The sequence below is a fragment of the Pan troglodytes genome, chromosome 22 (assembly GCF_028858775.2).
Source record: "Pan troglodytes isolate AG18354 chromosome 22, NHGRI_mPanTro3-v2.0_pri, whole genome shotgun sequence".
Classification (NCBI taxonomy): Eukaryota; Metazoa; Chordata; class Mammalia; order Primates; family Hominidae; genus Pan; species Pan troglodytes.
Genome location: NC_072420.2, coordinates 33,392,942 through 33,411,272, shown reverse-complemented (window position 1 = coordinate 33,411,272; position 18,331 = coordinate 33,392,942). Strand labels below are relative to the sequence as shown.

The following is an 18,331-nucleotide window of genomic DNA, read 5'->3' as shown; positions in this document are numbered from 1 at the left end:
TGTATTTCCCACCCCCACCTTACTACTCCCTGCCACAGACATACACATTTGAAAGTTTCCAGACGTAACTGAGGAGTTGTTGAATGTGAATCTCAGTAATGAGGGCATTCAAATACTTTCAATGATAAAGTAAAATGTTTTATCTCTTTTTTGAGATGGAGTCTCACTGTGTCACCCAGGCTGGAGTGCAGTGGCACATCTTGCCTCACTGCAACCTCCGCCTCCCAGGCTCAAGCAGTTCTCCTGCCTCAGCCTCCCAAGTAGCTGGGATTACAGACATGCATCATCACGCCCACCTAATTTTTGTTTTTTTTAGTAGAGACGGGGTTTCACCATGATGGCCAGGCTGGTTTCGATCTCCCAACCTCAGATGATCCACTTTATATATTATTTTTAAATTAGCAAAACATGTTCTTTAATGCACAACCTTTCCATTTGTTTTTGTCTATTAGATGAATATTTAATCGGCAATTGCAGTGTTCCATTCAGAGTCTCTGTGTTAGGTTAGGTATTGTGTTGAGATATAAGGAAATGAGGCTAGGTGCAGTTGCTCATGCCTGTAATCCCAGTACTTTGGGAGGCCAAGGCAGGAGGATCACTTGAAGCCAGAAGTTTCAGACCAGCCTGGGCAACATAGAAAGACCCTGTCTCTACAAAAAATAAAAATTAACCAGGCACGTACCTGTAGTCCTAATACTACTCAGTAGTAGTCCTGTAGTATTAGTGCCTGTAGTCCTAGCTACTCAGGAAGGAGGCTGAGGCAGGAGGATCACTTGAGCCCAGGAGCTTGAGGTTACAGTGAGTCATGATTGTGCCACTGTACTCCAGGGTGGGTGATAGAGTGAGATCCTGTCTCAAAAAAAAAAAAAGGAAAAAGAAATAAGACTTAGTTTCTGTTGTTACTAGTTTACATGTAACTATAGTATAAAATAGGAGAAAGATTTACCTCCAGCTAGAGTGATCAGGGAAAATCTTTGGGAAGGGAAGTGGTGTTTTAATTTGGAACTGAAGGATAGGTAATATTTGGAAATACAAAGATGATTAAAGGTTGGTCCAGATGAAACAACAGTATGAAAAAAGGGAGAAAGGGAAGAGAATGTGGAACATGTGGGCAACAAAATTATTCATTTTGGCTGAAGCATGGGATGCAAGGGAGATTATTAAGGGAAAAAGAATGATGGTGATGATTGTAAAATATTTCCAAGTGCTGTATTTTATCTAAAGATTATACATATTATTTTATGTAATGTTGTATATAGCCTTTCTTATTTTAAATAATCTCTTTATAGTAGAAGATTCTAAAATAATTTTCTGGAATTAAATTATCAGAGAAGTGGGGCAGAAATTTAATTAGGTTCATCCCCCTTCCATCATGTATTTTTGTGAATTTTATGGAGTCTCATAAAATAAGGAAATCTTTTTTCCCCATTAAAAAAATGTACAGGGAGGGAATAACAAGGTATTTAGAAGAGTTTACCTTATTAACGTCAGAGATAAAAGCTTCTTTATCTGGGAATAAGTATATGTATTTTTAAAAATTATTTTTGCTGGTTACATTGAAAAAATTTTAATTTTGCAGCAATTTAAAACATAAAGAAAGGTTGAAGTATAGTACAAATAACTTTTTTTCCTCTGGACTTCTTTTTTTTTTTTTTTGCCCCAGAACTGAGTGGATTCTCTGGACTTTTTAAGAATAGGTTGCTGACATGATGCCCCATCACCCCCAAATACTTTGCTGTGTATTTCCTAGAAAGACATTCTCTTGTAAAACTATCATAAAATTAACAGTGATGTATTACGGCTATCTAATCCTTATCCTCTCTTCAATTTTTACCAATTGCCCCAACAATGTCTTTTATAGCAAAAGGATCCAGTTCAGATGTGTACATTTTATTTTGTTGTCATGTCTCTTTAGTCTCCTTAAATGGAAAAATTTCTCGATCTGTGACATTTGTGGCCTTAAAAATGTTGAAAGTGAAAACCAGTTACTTTGTAGATTCTCCCTCACTTTGGGTCTGTCTGATGGCTCATGCGTAGATTAAGGTTATTCACCTCTGGCAGGAGTATTGCAGCAATGGTGCTCTTTTCATTGTGTCTTGACAAGTGGCTCACAGTTTTGACTTGTCCTCTTACTGTTGATGTTCACTTTGGTTTGCTGTTGTTGTTGTTGAGACAGGGTTTCACTCTGTCGGCTAGGCTGGAGTACAGTGGCATGATCTTAGCTCACTGCAGCCTTGACTTCCCAGGCTCAATCAACCTTCCCGCCACAGCCTCCTGAGTAGTTGGGACCCCAGGTGCATGCCACCACACCTGGATAATTTTTATATTTTTTTGTAGAGACAGGGTCTCGCCACGTTGCCCAGGCTGGTCTCGAACTCCTGGGTTCAAGGGGTCCTTCTGCATCAGCTTCCCGAAGTGCTGGGATTACAGGCGTGAGCCACTGTGCCCGGCCCCTGTTGGTGTTCACTTTGATTACTTGATAAAGGTGATGGTTTGCTAGGCATGTTGGGAAGACTTTTTTTCCCTTTATAATTGTTTTGCCCATTCCTCATGAGACTTTCAATTCATAGGCTTATAATCCATTACTCTTATTATTTATTTTGATGCTCAAATTGTCCTGGATTTCACCAGTAGAAGCCCCTTCAAGCTGCCTTCTGCATGTTTGTGACATATCTCAATTATCCTTTGAACACTTGCTTACTTTTTGGCACAATACTATGTTTTAGGCTCATTTTGTCCCTGCCTTTGCCCTGGAATCAACCATTTCTCCAAGGAATGCTAGTAGTTCCTTTTAGTGGAGAATGGTATGTAGAAGCCAAAGTATGCTAGGTATGCACATTGCTGTCAGAGTATTGTAGATCCTGGGTCTGCTCAGTGGCTAGTGCTAAGGAGTATATGTAACTATATATGTATATGACATATATACTTATATCTATGTTTCTATCTTTTTGTCTGTCTTTAGTCTATCTAGAAAACACTGGTAACTCCAATTCTTTTTTTTTTTTGAGACGGAGTCTCACTCTGTCACCAGGCTGGAGTGCAGTGGTGCAATCTCGGTTCACTGCAACCTACGCCTCCCAGGTTCAAGTGATTCTCCTGCCTCAGCTTCCCGAGTAGCTGGGACTACAGGTGCCTGCCACCACACCTGGCTAATTTTTTGTGTTTTTCGTAGAGACAGGGTTTCACCATGTTGGCCAGGATGGTCTCAATCTCTTGACCTCATAATCCGCCCACCTGGGCCCCCCAAAGTGCTGGGATTACAGACGTGAGCCACCATACCCGGCCTGGTAACTCCAATTCTAATCAACACTGTCCATTCTAGTTTCTCTGTTTGCATTTGTGAGTACCTTCTCTGACAGTGAGAAACCTGGCTCTCATTATCCTTGATCATACCCCATAGATAACCACTCTCCTATTGCCAATGTAGCCTCCTCCACTGCATAGGTGCCCTCCTTACCCCACTGGCACTTCAAAACCCTGCCTTCCCCATCCCTCTCAAGCTCTAACTTACCATGCCGGGGTGCCCCTAACACCCATGGGTGGACAGTCCTCTCCTCACCCTAGTCAGACTTCAGGAACTCATGCCAGGCGGCCCCTCCCACAAGTGGACGCCCTTTTCCCCTGCCTCTAGCTTCAGCTTCTTGCACAGGCCATCCTTCTTCTCCTAGTGGCCATTACTGGGCCTCCTTCCAGTCTACTCAAAACCTTTGAAGCATATATCGTAAAATAGGGAAACATCTACTGTCCTTCAGATACAAATATATTTATGAAGAAGATACTGTTTTCTCTTAAGAAATTTGGAGTGTCTGGAGTTAAAAGTACCTTTGGCTCTAAGAGTATGCACTTTAAGGTGTGTGTGTGGGTGTGTGTGTATCCTGTTTCCTGAGTGTCCGAATAGAATACAAACATGTAAATAACTAAACTGCAAGGCATTTGTTTGCATGTTTGAATTAGATGATAGTCTAATAGATGGGCCTTCATCAGTCCTGAGAGACGTACGTTCATGTATTTGGAGTGTAATTAATGAGAAGATAGTTATTATGCATTATTAGAAGAGAGAACATTTTGTTACATGGTAATTTAAGTTACAGAATGACTTTTCTGTTTTCTAAAGGAAGGTGGTGACTTAATGTTAAGAATATGTTTTTTGCTCATGCCTGTAATCCTAGCACTTTGAGAGGCTCAGACAGGAGGATTGCTTGAGCCCGAGAGTTTCCAACCAGCCTGGGCAACGTAGAGAAACTGTATCTCTACAAAAATAAAAAATAAAAAAAATTAGCTGGACATAGTGGCACATGCCTGTAGTCCCAGCTCCTTGGGAGGCTGAGGTGGGAGGATTACTTGAGCCCTGGAGTTCAAGGCTGCATTGAGCTGTGATTGTGCCACTGCACTCCAGCCTCTGTCTCAAAAAAAAATAAAAATAAAAATAAAACTATATTTTCTTCTTAACTCCTACTGCCTCCTGGCATTTGAACCCAAATGATGATTGCTGCTGAAATGGATATATCTAGTACTTTCTATATTACTATATTAGTGATTGTATTTTAAATGTATATGGCATATAACTTGTAAAACTCTAGAATAATATTTATCCTGGAAGTCATGCCTTCTGTCCTGAGAGGTATAACAAGTCTCTCTAATGTTTACAGTACATATGGTACTCTTAACAAGGCAGTATTTAGAAGGCAATTCTATTTTGCTTTATAAAATGTAATTAAAGTTTATATTGTAATGTTTTACATTTGGGTTGCTTGTCATGGAATGTTAGGATCAACTGTTGTATAAACATAAGATGTAATAATAATAGGAACTCAAGGAATACAGAATGAAATATAAATCCCCATCACTTTAATGGGTTGGCGAATCTCCACTCCCTAATTTCATACTGGGTGGTTTGATAATGGCCCACACTTAATAATGAACATGTTAGAGAATCGTGAAAATATCAGCTAATTGAATGATTGAGTCAGTTAGTCTTAGCCTGTGCTGCAACTAGCAGAGCAAAACTCATCAGAAGGCAGAAGCCAGATCACTAGGAAGAAGGCTTAAGCCTACGTGGTCTGAAAAGAGGTGAAGCAGGCAGGGAAAGTGAGATGTTCTATAGGACTCTGGAAAAGAGCTTCAGGCAAAGTAGAAGATCTCTAATGCAAAGTACAAAGGAGTATTAGGCAAAGCAGTAGGCTGAGAAGAGCCCTTTTGTTGGCAATAAAGATGGACAGGAAATGAGACAGTCATAAGTATCTACTTACATGATTTTCTAACGTGGAACACGTCAGTGTTGCCAAACATCCTATTTTGTAGATAAAGGAAAGGGGATAAGTGTAAGAGATAAGAAGTAAATAAGGTATGAACCAGTCAGCCAGGAGGTGAGTTGAGTGTGGTGTAGATAATGGAAAAGGGAAAGAAGCAAAGAAGGAAAGAAACCTGGAAGGAAAGGAAGGTATCTTTCTCAAGGATCAACTGTAGACTGTGGGATGTATTATTTGTATTTGTCCTTTGAAATACTGGTTGTTAATATTTCTTTGGTTCTTTGTGAAATTTTTAATGTATAATTGCTAAGTGCTAGGAAGGTTTTTTCTTTAACGTTTCAGGATTTGATTTTTTGTTGTTGTTTTTTCTTCTCAATAGAATAATCATAATAGCCTGTCTTAGGAAAATTATTCTGTGGTTTATATTCATTAGCAAGATAACGTTAACTTTATAGCAGAAGAAATAAATCAAGGCAAAGACCAGACTTTTGTCCTTTCAGAATCAGATTTCCCCATTCTTGCCCTACATTTGTGTAGTCAAGTGTTGCCATTAGCTTTTATCATTTAAATGTTTTGTCAGTTTCTAAGTGTCAAGCACTATTCTGTCAAGAATAAAAGGATAAGAAGACAGAGTTCAGATCAGTGGACAGGATGGATTAATTAATATATGGTCTTGGAATAATTTATTAACTCTTTGGGAAGAATACTAATGTTACTAGTTTAAGAAAATATGCAGTACATTTATTTTAAGAATATCAGATTTAGAAACTTTTGATTGAAACTCTGGATTTATACTTAGCTAAATAGAATCCAATGTTTCAGGTCATTTTTCTTAAACTAAAACTTTTTTTTGTAGCATCTGCAGAAAAAGAGGCAATCAAGGGTACATACTCCAAAGTACTGGATGCATATGGACTCTTAGGTGTTTTGCGGTTAAATCTTGGTAAGTTTATCATTCAGTAGAATTCATCCATTTTTTCATTTCTATTTTGTAATTCTAAGGATTTGAGAGGGACTAGCTATGAATTATTGTAGACTCCATATTTAAGCTACACATGTGCTAACATCTTTTAAACATTAATGTAGCTAATATTGTGATAATGTTTGTTGCCCAAAAAGGCATGCTACATGCTCAAACTCATGTGAGTGGAAGTTCGGAGACAGTCTCTGGTTTGACCACTTGAAGAGATAAGTATCAGTTGTCAAAAGCGAAAATCAGAACATTCTCCTTTTTGTTGATTCAGTGCATTTAGGAAAAAGTGTCTGCATGAGAACTGCACTGATTTTTCTTGGTTTGTATTGAAAAAGACATCTGTTTTGAATTCAGAAAGTGTCTGCTTGAGCCTTTTTTTTTTTTTTTTTTGCCACGTAATGTCACCGTGAGCTGCAGAGTAACCTTTGCAGTTACTAGTTTATCTGTAATTTTGCAGCTCAAGGTGTTCTTCAACATTGGTACTGGTCCATAAATCATTTTGTTATTGATCCGTGATAAGATAAGGAGCTTGCACTATGATACAAATCTACATGTGGCTTCCTTCATTGATAAAGTCTTACTAGAAAAAAAAGTCAGCTCAACTAAAGGGTGAACTTAGTAATATAGTTGATTTCCATTCTGGTGTAAGTGTCCTTTCTCATTGTGAGCTGGTAACAGTTCATGGACCATACTTTGAGTAGCACTGGTCTATAAAATGGAGATTTGTCATTTGTTATGAATCTATCACATATAAAGCACTGCGCTTAGGTGCTTTACTGATTACTCCTGGGTAAGCCTCACAGTATAATGAAGTATTTGCTTTAATCTCTTTTTATAAGAGATGGTATCTCAGGTTCGTTATGCTGCATACTGAAATTGGTCCAGGTAATAAGTAATGGAGCCAAGATTCGGGGCCGCTTCTACCTGTGTCAGAGCCCATGCTCACAGTATACCATTGCTCAATTTCAACTTTATACTAATTTCATAGGCTTTTTGTCATAATTACATGAAAAAAATCTCTATGAAAGTTTTTGTAAACCAAATTGCTTTATAAGTTGTTACCAGAGACTTTTGTTCATATGTCATCAACATCATCAGCTGATAATAGTATACCATTTTTTCAACTTTACTATTTACAAAGAACTTGTTAAAATGAGTGTGAATTCATTATCTTACCTGAATTTTCTGACAATCATTAAGCAAAAGTAGAGAAGGTAACACATACTTTTTTATTTGATAAAGTTTTTTTCTTGTTTGTTTGTTCGTGTGGTTTTTTTTGAGACGTAGTTTTAGCTCCTGTTGCCCAGGCTGGAGTGCAATGGTGTGATCTTGGCTCACTGCAGACTCCACCTTCCAGGTTCAAGTGATTCTCCTGCCTCGGCCTCCTGAGTAGCTGGGATCACAGGCATGCACCACCACGCCCAGCTAGTTTTTGTATTTTTAGTAGAGATGGGGTTTCTCCGTGTTAGTCAGGGTGGTCTTGAATTCCCGGCCTCAGGTGATCCACCTGCCTCAGCCTCCCAAAGTGCTGGGATTACAGGCATGAGCCACCGCACCCAGCCAATTATTCGATAAAGTTTTTTTAGCCTCAGAGTAAGTTCAGGAACAATTTCGTGTGAGATTATCCTGTTAATGTTTAAATGCTTTATTATACTTAATATATTTAAACAAGGATTTTTTTCAACCAAAATGTCTAGTGAATTTCAACACATCCATGATAAGTTTAAAATAATCACAATGTCAGATTTTAAAAATAGAGGTGCAAGAAGAAATGGAATAGCTTGAAAATGTTGGGATTTTTCATCCAGTAAAATCTTTGGGTTTTGCAGGTGATACTATGTTACATTACCTGGTCCTAGTCACTGGATGTATGTCTGTTGGAAAAATTCAAGAATCTGAAGTTTTCCGAGTTACTTCCACTGAGTTTATATCACTGCGAATCGATTCTTCAGATGAGGATCGCATTTCAGAAGTGCGGAAAGTTTTGAATTCAGGAAACTTTTATTTTGCATGGTCTGCATCTGGCATCAGTTTAGATTTGAGTCTTAATGCGCATCGTAGCATGCAAGAACAGACAACTGATAATAGATTTTTCTGGTGAGTTCATTTTTTCCCTTTTGGTGATTTGGGACATAATATGTTCAGCAGTTGTTCAGTCATCAAAAACCTCCTCACCGTGACAGCAAGAAAGGAGGAAGAACCCTGAAGACCCTCGATGCCCCTTTTCAGCAGCAAGTAGCTACAGAGAATAACCTCTACCCCATCTCCCAAAAGATTTCTGGGTCCCAACGCCTTGAGGGAGCAATGTAAGAGTAGACAGTCAGATATGAGCAGGCACGAGGGGGTGGTATCCATGTTGGAAAGAATGCCCTGGAACACCTCTTAGGATGCTCAGTACTCACTCCGTGGTTGAACTGTCAGAATGTTGTTAAGTAGATCCTGATAAGGAAGGAAAAAGGCAAAGGGGAATTCCTGAGAGCTGAGCAGGCATAATGAGTACAAAATTGATGGCTATACCTTCCTGGGGTGGTGGTAATAAGCAGTGCCACCATTAGATAGGATTCATATTGATCACTGGTTCCCGTGCATGTGCATTAAGCACAGTAAGGGAGGATCCCCCAAACTTTGGTGAGAACTGGGTAAAGAAAGAACTGAGACAATAGAAGATCACAATGCAGAATGTCTTGGGGGTGTTTCTAGCAGGGTCAGCCTACTCCTTTCTTGGAGTGTACTTGTACTTCCTCAATAAAACTTTTGCTTGCTTTACAAAGAAAAAAAGTTCAGCAGTTGTTATGTCTAGAGATAACAAGGGATAGACATTGCTAATTGAGTGTATCCGTCTTTCCTTCTCTGGAGTCCTCAGCAGAGCATGGCAGGCAGCCACTGTCGGTTTATTGAAGTTGGCATGTGACATAAAACCCCTGTGCTCCCCCCAATCTACACTGAACTTTCATTTCCAAAATACATTTAAAATAGTTGTGTATATTTAGAAATGAATTTAATTGTAACAAAACTGTGTTACTCACATTTCCTATTCTTGGTTTTGAGATCTTGTCTCTGGCGGCATTCCCTTTCTAAGCCAACATTCCCTTATTATTCTAAATTTTAAGGTTATAAGTAGGTGGTCTTGATTCAAGAGCAACAGATTGTGAAGAAGTAGTATACTGGGACAAAGTCTAGTACTATAATAAGTTAGGACTTATGTAGGTAAGTGTGATGTATTTCATGATTATGCATAACTGTGCTGTATTCTAAGTAGGCACAAATGGTGAGCAGAACACATGGGACTATAATTAGCATTGTTCTATTGCAGCAGACCAGATTTCTAATATAGTGGTTCTGTTGTTTACAGCCAGCATTGATGTTGACTTTTTCTCTTGATATCATGTGCAAATTATGTATTATTATATTGACATATGTTATAAGGCCAAAGTTCAGGACTCTTTGCTCTTGGCCTCCCTTAACAGTTCAGATTCAAGATGGTTTCCTCTTGTGTACTTTTTCTCTCTCACACTTTCACTGTCACTTATATAGTCCTTGAGTAGCACATTCGGGTGTCACCCATTTGCCCTAGCTTTCAGAAGACTCAAAGTCAACAACAACCTTAGGATAAGAAACTTAACTTTAGAGCAACAGCTTGGTCACGTTGTAGCTCACATGGAAGTGTTTTGACCCAGAGTTGTGGCATCAGGGAGAAGAGTGGACAGAATAAAAACAAGGTTTATAGCATTATGTGTTAGAGACTTGGGTTTAGCAGAGGAGGAGACCATGAGGGAGAGGAAAGGAGAGAGAGGATGCAGGGACTAACAGGGCAGATGAATGGACATGAGTTCCTGCCTGCCCAAAGAAGCTAGCAGTGATGGGATGTAGTTTTGTGAAGCATTGAGAAATAGGCTTCCAAGAGTTAAAACCATGCCAACACTACACTTTTTCTAGTAGAAGATGTTGAAGTCCCCTGAAAAGGTAAATGTGTTGCAGCTGTCCTTACATTTTTTTCCCTCCTCATTTTTACCCAAAGTTTCTTAGATTGAGAGATAAAAGCTTTCATACAACAATTAGAAGTCCAAGCAGATGCAGATATATTGCCTAGGTTTAATCAATAGGAATGATTAATTGGATGGTTGGTTGATTGATGTTTTTGAGCGTCACTCTGTCGCCCAGGCTGGAGCGCAGTGGTGCGATCTTGGCTCACTGCAACCTTCACCTCCTGGGTTCAAGCAATTCTCCTGCCTCAGCCTCCTGGGTAGCTGGGACCACAGGTGTGCGCCACCACGCAGGCTAATATTTTTGTGTTTTTAATAAGGATGGGGTTTCACCACGTTGGCCAGGCTGGTCTCCAACTCCTGACCTCAAGTGATCCCCCCACCTTAGCCTCCCAAAGTGCTAGGATTATAGGCATGAGCCACCGTACTTGGCCTCCTTTTTTTTTTTTAATTCACTTAAGAGTTGAGATGGGGGCAAAGTCAGATAAAAGAAAGCCTGAGGTTTGTCCAGCAGGAGACAGGTTGAACAAAGGGACAGCTAGAGCACCAAAGGTGAATTTTGCTCATTTTACAATTTTGCTGAGGATTGGCATTCTTGAGCTTCAGTTTATATAGAAAAACGGGAACTTTTGGAATTCATTGTGCATACCCTTGCACTTAGTAGCAATATATTCCAGGATACAACCGTGTAATTTTTGTAGCCAAAGAGTGGCAGATACCTGTGACAAAGCCCAGATAGCTTTACTCCATTGGAAATTCTAAGCTGCTGCCAGTCAAAAGTCATGTATAAATTTAAATGCTAAAACAGTGACACACTGACAGCAAAGAAAAATGAAAACTGACAGCAGAGAGAGAAACTCTGCCTGCACAAAATGCATAGGATTTAAGGTCTATTTAAATGGGGACAAGTAAGTTTCTTATAACTTTGCTGTGGCGTAGGTCTCAGCTGTGGTGGTTGGACATACTGGGTCACAACCAGTTTGAACTTTGCCTCAGATCAATGTGGGTAATAGTAAAGTATGGAAGTTTAAGTCAGTGTATTTTTAAAATAAGTAATGGTCATCAGATTTAACATTATCCCTGTTGTAATATCATCACTCATTTATATTCCCGTGTGATTTCCTGGATGGATAAGAGGGGTTGGGGTCATAGCTGGTTTTCCAGAACTGCTGACCACCCTTTTTATCTCTGTTGCAGCCTGTAATCTGAGGGGCTGGCAGGGAGTTGAGGGCTATTGCTGTGAGTCTTCAAGATAATGCTATTACATCTTTTATACCTTATTTAAGACAGGAAGAGAGAGAGAGTACGGAGCACTTAAGTAGAAGAATTCCACTTAAAACCTAAAGAACCAAGCTTCAATAATATAGAAAACTCATTTTCAAATTGATAGAGTTTTTCCACTTAACAATATATTTTCCTTAGTGGTATGTTGTTAGTAGCTTCTTTATATGTTCTGTGGAGGTCTAAGGTTCCAGGAGAGACCCCTGAGGGGTAATCAGGGTGAGAAGGCCAACCCAGCAAAGTTGAGTCCCAATCCCCACTTTAGCCATAGCAGCTTTTATCTGTATCATAATCATTGGGCTTCTGCATGTTTGTTTGAATAAAATTTGTTTCTCTGAAAAAAGTTTGGAAACCAGGCCACATCTGTTACCTAGAATGCTAAAAGTATTTGGAGCGATGATAAACCCTATGCCTGCACTATCTAATGTGGTAGCCACTAGCCACATCTTGCTATTTAAATTTAAATTAATTAAAATAGAGCCTTATAAAAGTCAAGCCTTAAAAGTAGAGCTTCATGGGCGGGCGCGGTGGCTCACGCCTGTAATCCCAGCACTTTGGGAGGCCGAGGCAGGTGGATCACAAGGTCAGGAGTTCAGGACCATCCTGGCTAACACTAACACGGTGAAACCCCGTCTCTACCAAAAATACAAAAAATTAGCCAAGCATGGTGGTGGGCGCCTGTGATCCCAGCTACTCAGGAGGCTGAGGCAGGAGAATGACATAAAACTGGGAGGCGGAGCTTGCAGTGAGCCAAGATCCCGCCACTGCACTCCAACCTGGGCGACAGAGCGAGACTCCGTCTCAAAAAAGAAAAAAACAAAAACAAAAACAAAAACAAAAAATTAGCCCGGCTTGGTGGTGCATGCCTGTAATCCCAGCTACGTGGGAGGCTGAGGCAGAAGAATTGCTTGAACCTGGGAGACAGAGGTTGCAGTGAGACGAGATAATGCCACTGCACTCCAGCCTAGGCAACATTCCGAGACTCCGTCTCAAAAATAAATAAATAAATAAATATTTTTTTAAAAAGTAGAGCTTCATAAATTGGGGTGGGGACATGCATATGTATTCCTTTTTGGAACAAGTTAGGTTATAAACACATTATATATAAAGACATAACAGAAATGGGCCACAGATACTAAAAACACAAAAATACTCCTTTTCTGTGGATCATAGATCACATGTTGAAGGATCTTGTTTTATAGCCCTATCTTCTGATCCCTAGCATAGTAAATGTAAATGAATTGATTTGTTGTTTGTGCCTTTAAATTTAATAATATTAAATTAATTTTCCAGGAGATTATTTTAAAAGTCATACTTCGTTACTTAGTATTCCATAAGCTAATCATTTATTTCTTTTCCTATTAGGAATCAGTCTTTGCATTTGCATCTCAAACACTATGGTGTAAATTGTGATGACTGGTTATTACGTCTTATGTGTGGAGGAGTAGAAATCAGAACAATTTATGCTGCTCATAAACAGGCAAAGGCTTGCCTCATTTCAAGATTAAGCTGTGAACGAGCTGGGACCAGGTTTAATGTCCGGGGAACAAATGATGATGGTCATGTTGCCAATTTTGTAGAAACAGAACAGGTATATATAGTGTTTTATATTACTTAATTAATTTATTATAGGAGAAGCACAGAAAATACTAGAATAACAGATTTTTATTTGATTCGGAGCTTATTTTAACATCTATAATGTTTTATGATTGTTCTTGGTTACTTATGGGCCTTAAAAAAAGGCTTCCCTAAAAAAAACTTATTTTGGTCTGGCTCTTCATCTAGGTAAGAAGATGTCACTAATCAGCATGACATAGTCAGTGTTGTGTGTTTTGGTATTGAATTTTAATGAATTTTAAAATCCTCAGCTGTAGAGTTAGACAACTTGTTTTTTTGTGAAGTGAAATTAAACCCAGCTCTTAATGGCAAATATGTGTACCATCTAAAAATCAGAAATTATGATATTTTTGGCTATGAAACTATATGATTATAAATTCAGACCATGAACCCAGCCCAACACAGACCTTCAAATTAGGTTATAAAGAGCTAAACAAAATGAAATATAAAGATATGTATGTAAAATATTAAGATTTAAAAGGAATTTATTTTTTAAAGTTGTGAATCTTATGCTTATAATTTTATTAATTTTTTTGGTTAATATCGCTAACAGAAAAAAAAGTCAAACCTGTATAGTGGCCTGTTTTGGACAATTGTTTATGAGAGTTAGATCATAAAATGTAACTAGTATGCAAAAGATTTTAGTAAATTTGTTTTTCTAATGTAAGTGTAACAACTATTCTGTGGAAATAGTTTACATATTATTTTTTTTTCTGTAGGTTGTGTACTTAGATGACTCAGTTTCTTCCTTCATACAAATCCGAGGATCTGTTCCATTGTTCTGGGAGCAACCAGGGTTGCAAGTATGTGTTTGACATATAGTGTATTGATTTGCAATGTGATTCCATATTTATTACCTTCTTATCTTAGTATATAATGATTTAGTCTCTTTAGGCAGAAGAATGTAGTAGATAAAACGAAGCCTTGGGAACCAGACTTCTTAATTGGGATCTTTACTCTACCACTACTAGCTGTGTGATCTTGGGCAAATAATTTAACCCTTGTGTGTCTCAGTTTCCTTATCTGTATAATGGGAGTAATATTAATAGTACCTACTTTATAGGGTTGTTGTAAGGATTAAATTAAAAGCACTTATAATAGCACCTGGCCCCCAGTCAGCACCATGTAAGGGTTAACTATTGTTGACATTTTATTTTTATTCAAAATTTATTAGTCCTTGAAGTATATCATATTTACTTTAGGATCTGGGTATGTATAGTCTAGTAAGTTTGGTGCTTCAGCCTATAGTATTGAGAAAAGGGAAAGAAAAAAAAATCTTGCTTCCTTTATTTGACTGCTGGATCTCTTACATCTTAGACTGGTTATTGCAGAGAAAAATTACAGACTACTTGAACCTTTTTAGTAACATTTTATTTAAGACAGTCTAAGAAGTTAACAAGGATTAACACTTCTACTGCTCTGCAAAAATTATTGAATTCTTGTCAAGACGATTTGACTTGTTTTATCTTTGTAGGGATAACGTAAATAGATATATCTTTCCCTAAATTTCCCTTAGGAGAGAATGCCAACAGAACCCCACTTCTCCTACGCTTTCATGATCAACAGTGGGTGTTTGGAGTATTTGCTTTAAGAACATTGCTGAAACCCTGATGTGATGCGAGGTGAATGCTTTTGTTTTAGGGACAGGCTAGTGTTAGAGATTCTAATAACCAGTTTATGAGCCCTATGGTACACTGTTTTTATGTTATTTTATTTCTTTGTTTAATTAATTTATATTTATTTATTTATATATTTATTTATTTATTTGAGACAGGGTCTCACTCTGCCACCCAGGCTTGAGTGCACTGGTGCAATCATGGCTCACTGCAGCCTCGATCTCCCAGGCTCCAGTGATCCTCCCACCTCAGCCTGCCAGGTAGCTGGGACTACAGGCACATACCACTATTTTTTGTAGAAACAGGGTCCCACCTTGTTGCCCAGGATGGTCTTGAACTCCTGGGCAAACAGTTCTCTTGCCTTGGCCTCCCAAAATGCTAGGATTACAGGCCTGAGCCACTGTACCTGGCCTGTGTTATTTTAATAAGAAGTTCTGAATTACAGTGTTTTGATGATCCAATAAGGTTGCGTCCTGAGTAGTTACACTGAGGGATCTTCCTTGAGTGGGACTTCCTTATGCCTTCCTTCTCCTGTGTGCTTTCCTTCCTATACAGTCTGGTTGGCTAATGTTATGTGGTGATAGGTGGAAAATTATGGATTTTTTTTTTGGCACGGAATGATGCTCTGTCGCCCAGGCTGGAGTGCAGTGGTGCGATCTCAGCTTACTGCAACCTCCGCCTCCCAGGGTCAAGCAATTCTCCTACCTCAGCCTCCCGAGAGCTGGGACTATAGGTGCGTGCCACCACACTTGGCTAATTTTTGTATTTTTAGTAGAAATGGGGTTTCACCATATTGACCAGACTGGTCTCGCACTCCTGACCTCAGGTGATCCACCTGCCTCGGCCTCCCAAAGCACTGGGATTACAGGCATGAGCCACCGTGCCCGGCCAGGAATCCTCATTTTTAACCAAGTTCTCTACCACTCAAAGTCAAGAACTTCTATTTTATAAGATCCTACTCTAATGGCTATGAAGCAGCCAGTCCTGACCAAGTGAAAACTAGCCCTGTTACCATTAGTCTCAGCATTCTTCTAGGCAGTAGGACTTTCTTTTTATTCCCACTACTATCCTTTGAGTTAAGGTTTTCATAATTTCTTCTAGCCTGGAAGATTCTCACAGTTTTCTGTCTTGTCCCTCTAGGCCCTGCTTCCTACTAGCTCTGACAGGTCTTCTTATTTTTGATATATATGTTATGCGTGTCAGATTTACTAGGCACCTATGTCCTTATGATCTGGTTTACTCAGCCTGTCCAACTTCAGGCCTTGCAGTTTTCTAGCAGGAATCCTCTACTTCCAAAATTAAGATTTATTGTCCTTCAGTGGCCACTCAGATCTCTTCACTAAATACTTGAGTTCTTCCTGTGTATGTTATTTTATGCTAGGTGCTATGAGAGATTCAAAGATATAATGATGCTTCATAGAGAGGTTGCCATTTGGGCACTCAGGCCTTTTATGGAAAAGATAAATACCAAGATGAATTTGTTTGAGGCATTATAAGAATTGTCATAAAGTGTTACACAAGTAAGAATGACATTTTTAGTGCTGGCAACTTACTTATGATTTCCTTTGACTTGTGATTTTCCTTTTACTTATGATTTCCTTTCCCTGAAGTTGTTTAGCATTTATAACTTATAATACTCAGATCGTATATTATTATACTACATTTACAGTATATATCAGTTTATTAGTCCATTCTCACATTGCTGTAAAGAAATACCCAAGTCTGAGTAATTTATGAAGAAAGAAGTTTAATTGGCTCATGGTTCTGCAGGTTGTACAGGAAGAATGGCAGCATCTGCTTCTGGGGAGGCTTCAGGAAGCTTCCAGTCATGGCAAAAGGCAAAAGGGGAGCGAGGAGTCTCACATGGTGGGAGCAGGAGCAAAAGAAAGATAAGAGCGAGGTGCTACACACTTTTAAGTAACCAGATCTCATGAGAACTCACTCACTAGTATGAGAACAATACAAGGGGACATAGTGCCAAACCATTCATGAGAACTCCACCCCCATGATTCAGTCACCTCCCACCAGACCCCACCTTCAACCTTGGGGATTACAATTCAGAATGAGATTTAGGGGGTACACAGATCCAAACCATATCAATCAGTCAAAAAATGGTAAACATTGTAAGATCTACGCCCAATTTTTGGTTGAAATTTCAGAAATATGTGAAGGTAAAGAAGTAATATTGATGGAAAATGATACACCATACCACACAATTAAATGATTTTTAAAAATACCTTTAATGCAACCTTTTTTTTCCCCCAAGATGGAATTTAGCTCTTGTTGCCCATTGGAGTGCAGTGGCACAGTCTTGGCTCACTGCAACCTCCGCCTCCCGGCTTCAAGTGATTCTCCTACCTCAGCATCCCGAGTAGCTGGGATTACAGGCATGTGCCACCATGCCCAGCTAATTTTTGTATTTTAGTAGAGACAAGGTTTCACCATGTTGGTCAGGCCGGTCTCAAACTCCTGACCTCAGGTGATCCGCTGGTCTCGAACTCCTGACCTCAGGTGATCCAGCTGCCTCGGCCTCCCCAAGTACTGGGATTACAGGCATGAGCCACCACACCTGGCCGCAACTTTTTTTTAATTGGGTAAAGTTATGGTTATTTAAAGCCTTAACACTTTCTGGAGTGCTACTTTTATCACGATTGGCAATAGCTCTGTTATTGTAAAACTTTTCTTTCAACATTGAGTAATAAAACCTAGTCTAGGAGGCCAAGATGGGAGGATTACTTGAGACCAGGAGTTCAGGACCATCCTGGGCAACATAGACCCATATTTCTACAAAAAAATAAAAAAATAAAAATCATTCAGGCATGGTGACATGTGCCTGTAGTCTCAGCTACTCAGCAGGCTGAGGTGGGAGGATCCCTTGAGCCCAGGAGGTCGAGGCTGCAGTGAGCTATGGTTGCACCACTGCATTCCAGCATGGTTACAGAGTGAGACCCTGTCTCTAATAACACAAAAACAAAAATCTAATCTAGTCTAGCCAGTATATTGCTATGAGAGCTGTGATACATAGCTGAATGTGTATATGTGTTGGGGAACAGAGTGGTGGAAAACAACCATAGGCATTACCTGGAAGACATGAAAACTGGATTTTTTTCACCTTATGCACCGTTGCAGTACTATGCAAAATAAATGTTAATCAGTAAACAAAAATGCTAAGTTTTGAACTTGTATGGAGTGATAGGCAATTAATCTGGGATTACTCCAAAGAAAAAGTATCAACTTGTGAGTTTTCTGCAGTCTAAAATACTTAATGTCCTGGGACATACGTCTTTCAAATTTTAAACTTTTATGAATATTATTAAGTACTATAAAATGAAATTGAACACAGATGTGACATTAGGCTAATTGATTTCTTATTTAAAAATTAAAGAGAGAATCCCCTGGTTATCAGAATACTCATAGATTATCTGACTTAGTGCAGTGAGGGATAATGCTTAATGAATGATAATACTGTACTGTTAATTCAGTTTTGGAATTGGATGAGCATATTAGAGTTTATTTTCTGGTTTTACTTGTCCAATTACATGACTGATTTGACAACCCTCCTTTTACACCCTCTTTAAAAGCACTTTGCGCGGGGCGCGGTGGCTCATGCCT

At 39.0% G+C, this 18,331-nt stretch overlaps 1 protein-coding gene across 18 annotated transcripts in view; it reads left to right on the top strand.

Moving 5' to 3' along the window:
* Positions 1-18,331, top strand: part of SYNJ1 (synaptojanin 1) — a 99,714-nt gene that overhangs the window by 20,706 nt on the left and 60,677 nt on the right. For all 18 annotated transcript variants that reach the window (XM_016938468.4, XM_009453288.5, XM_016938464.4 and 15 more), the window contains exons 3-6: positions 6,106-6,192; positions 8,052-8,319; positions 12,852-13,077; positions 13,823-13,906. In XM_016938468.4, the coding sequence (XP_016793957.3) occupies positions 6,106-6,192; positions 8,052-8,319; positions 12,852-13,077; positions 13,823-13,906 (665 nt within the window). The remainder of the gene's footprint in view (positions 1-6,105; positions 6,193-8,051; positions 8,320-12,851; positions 13,078-13,822; positions 13,907-18,331) is intronic.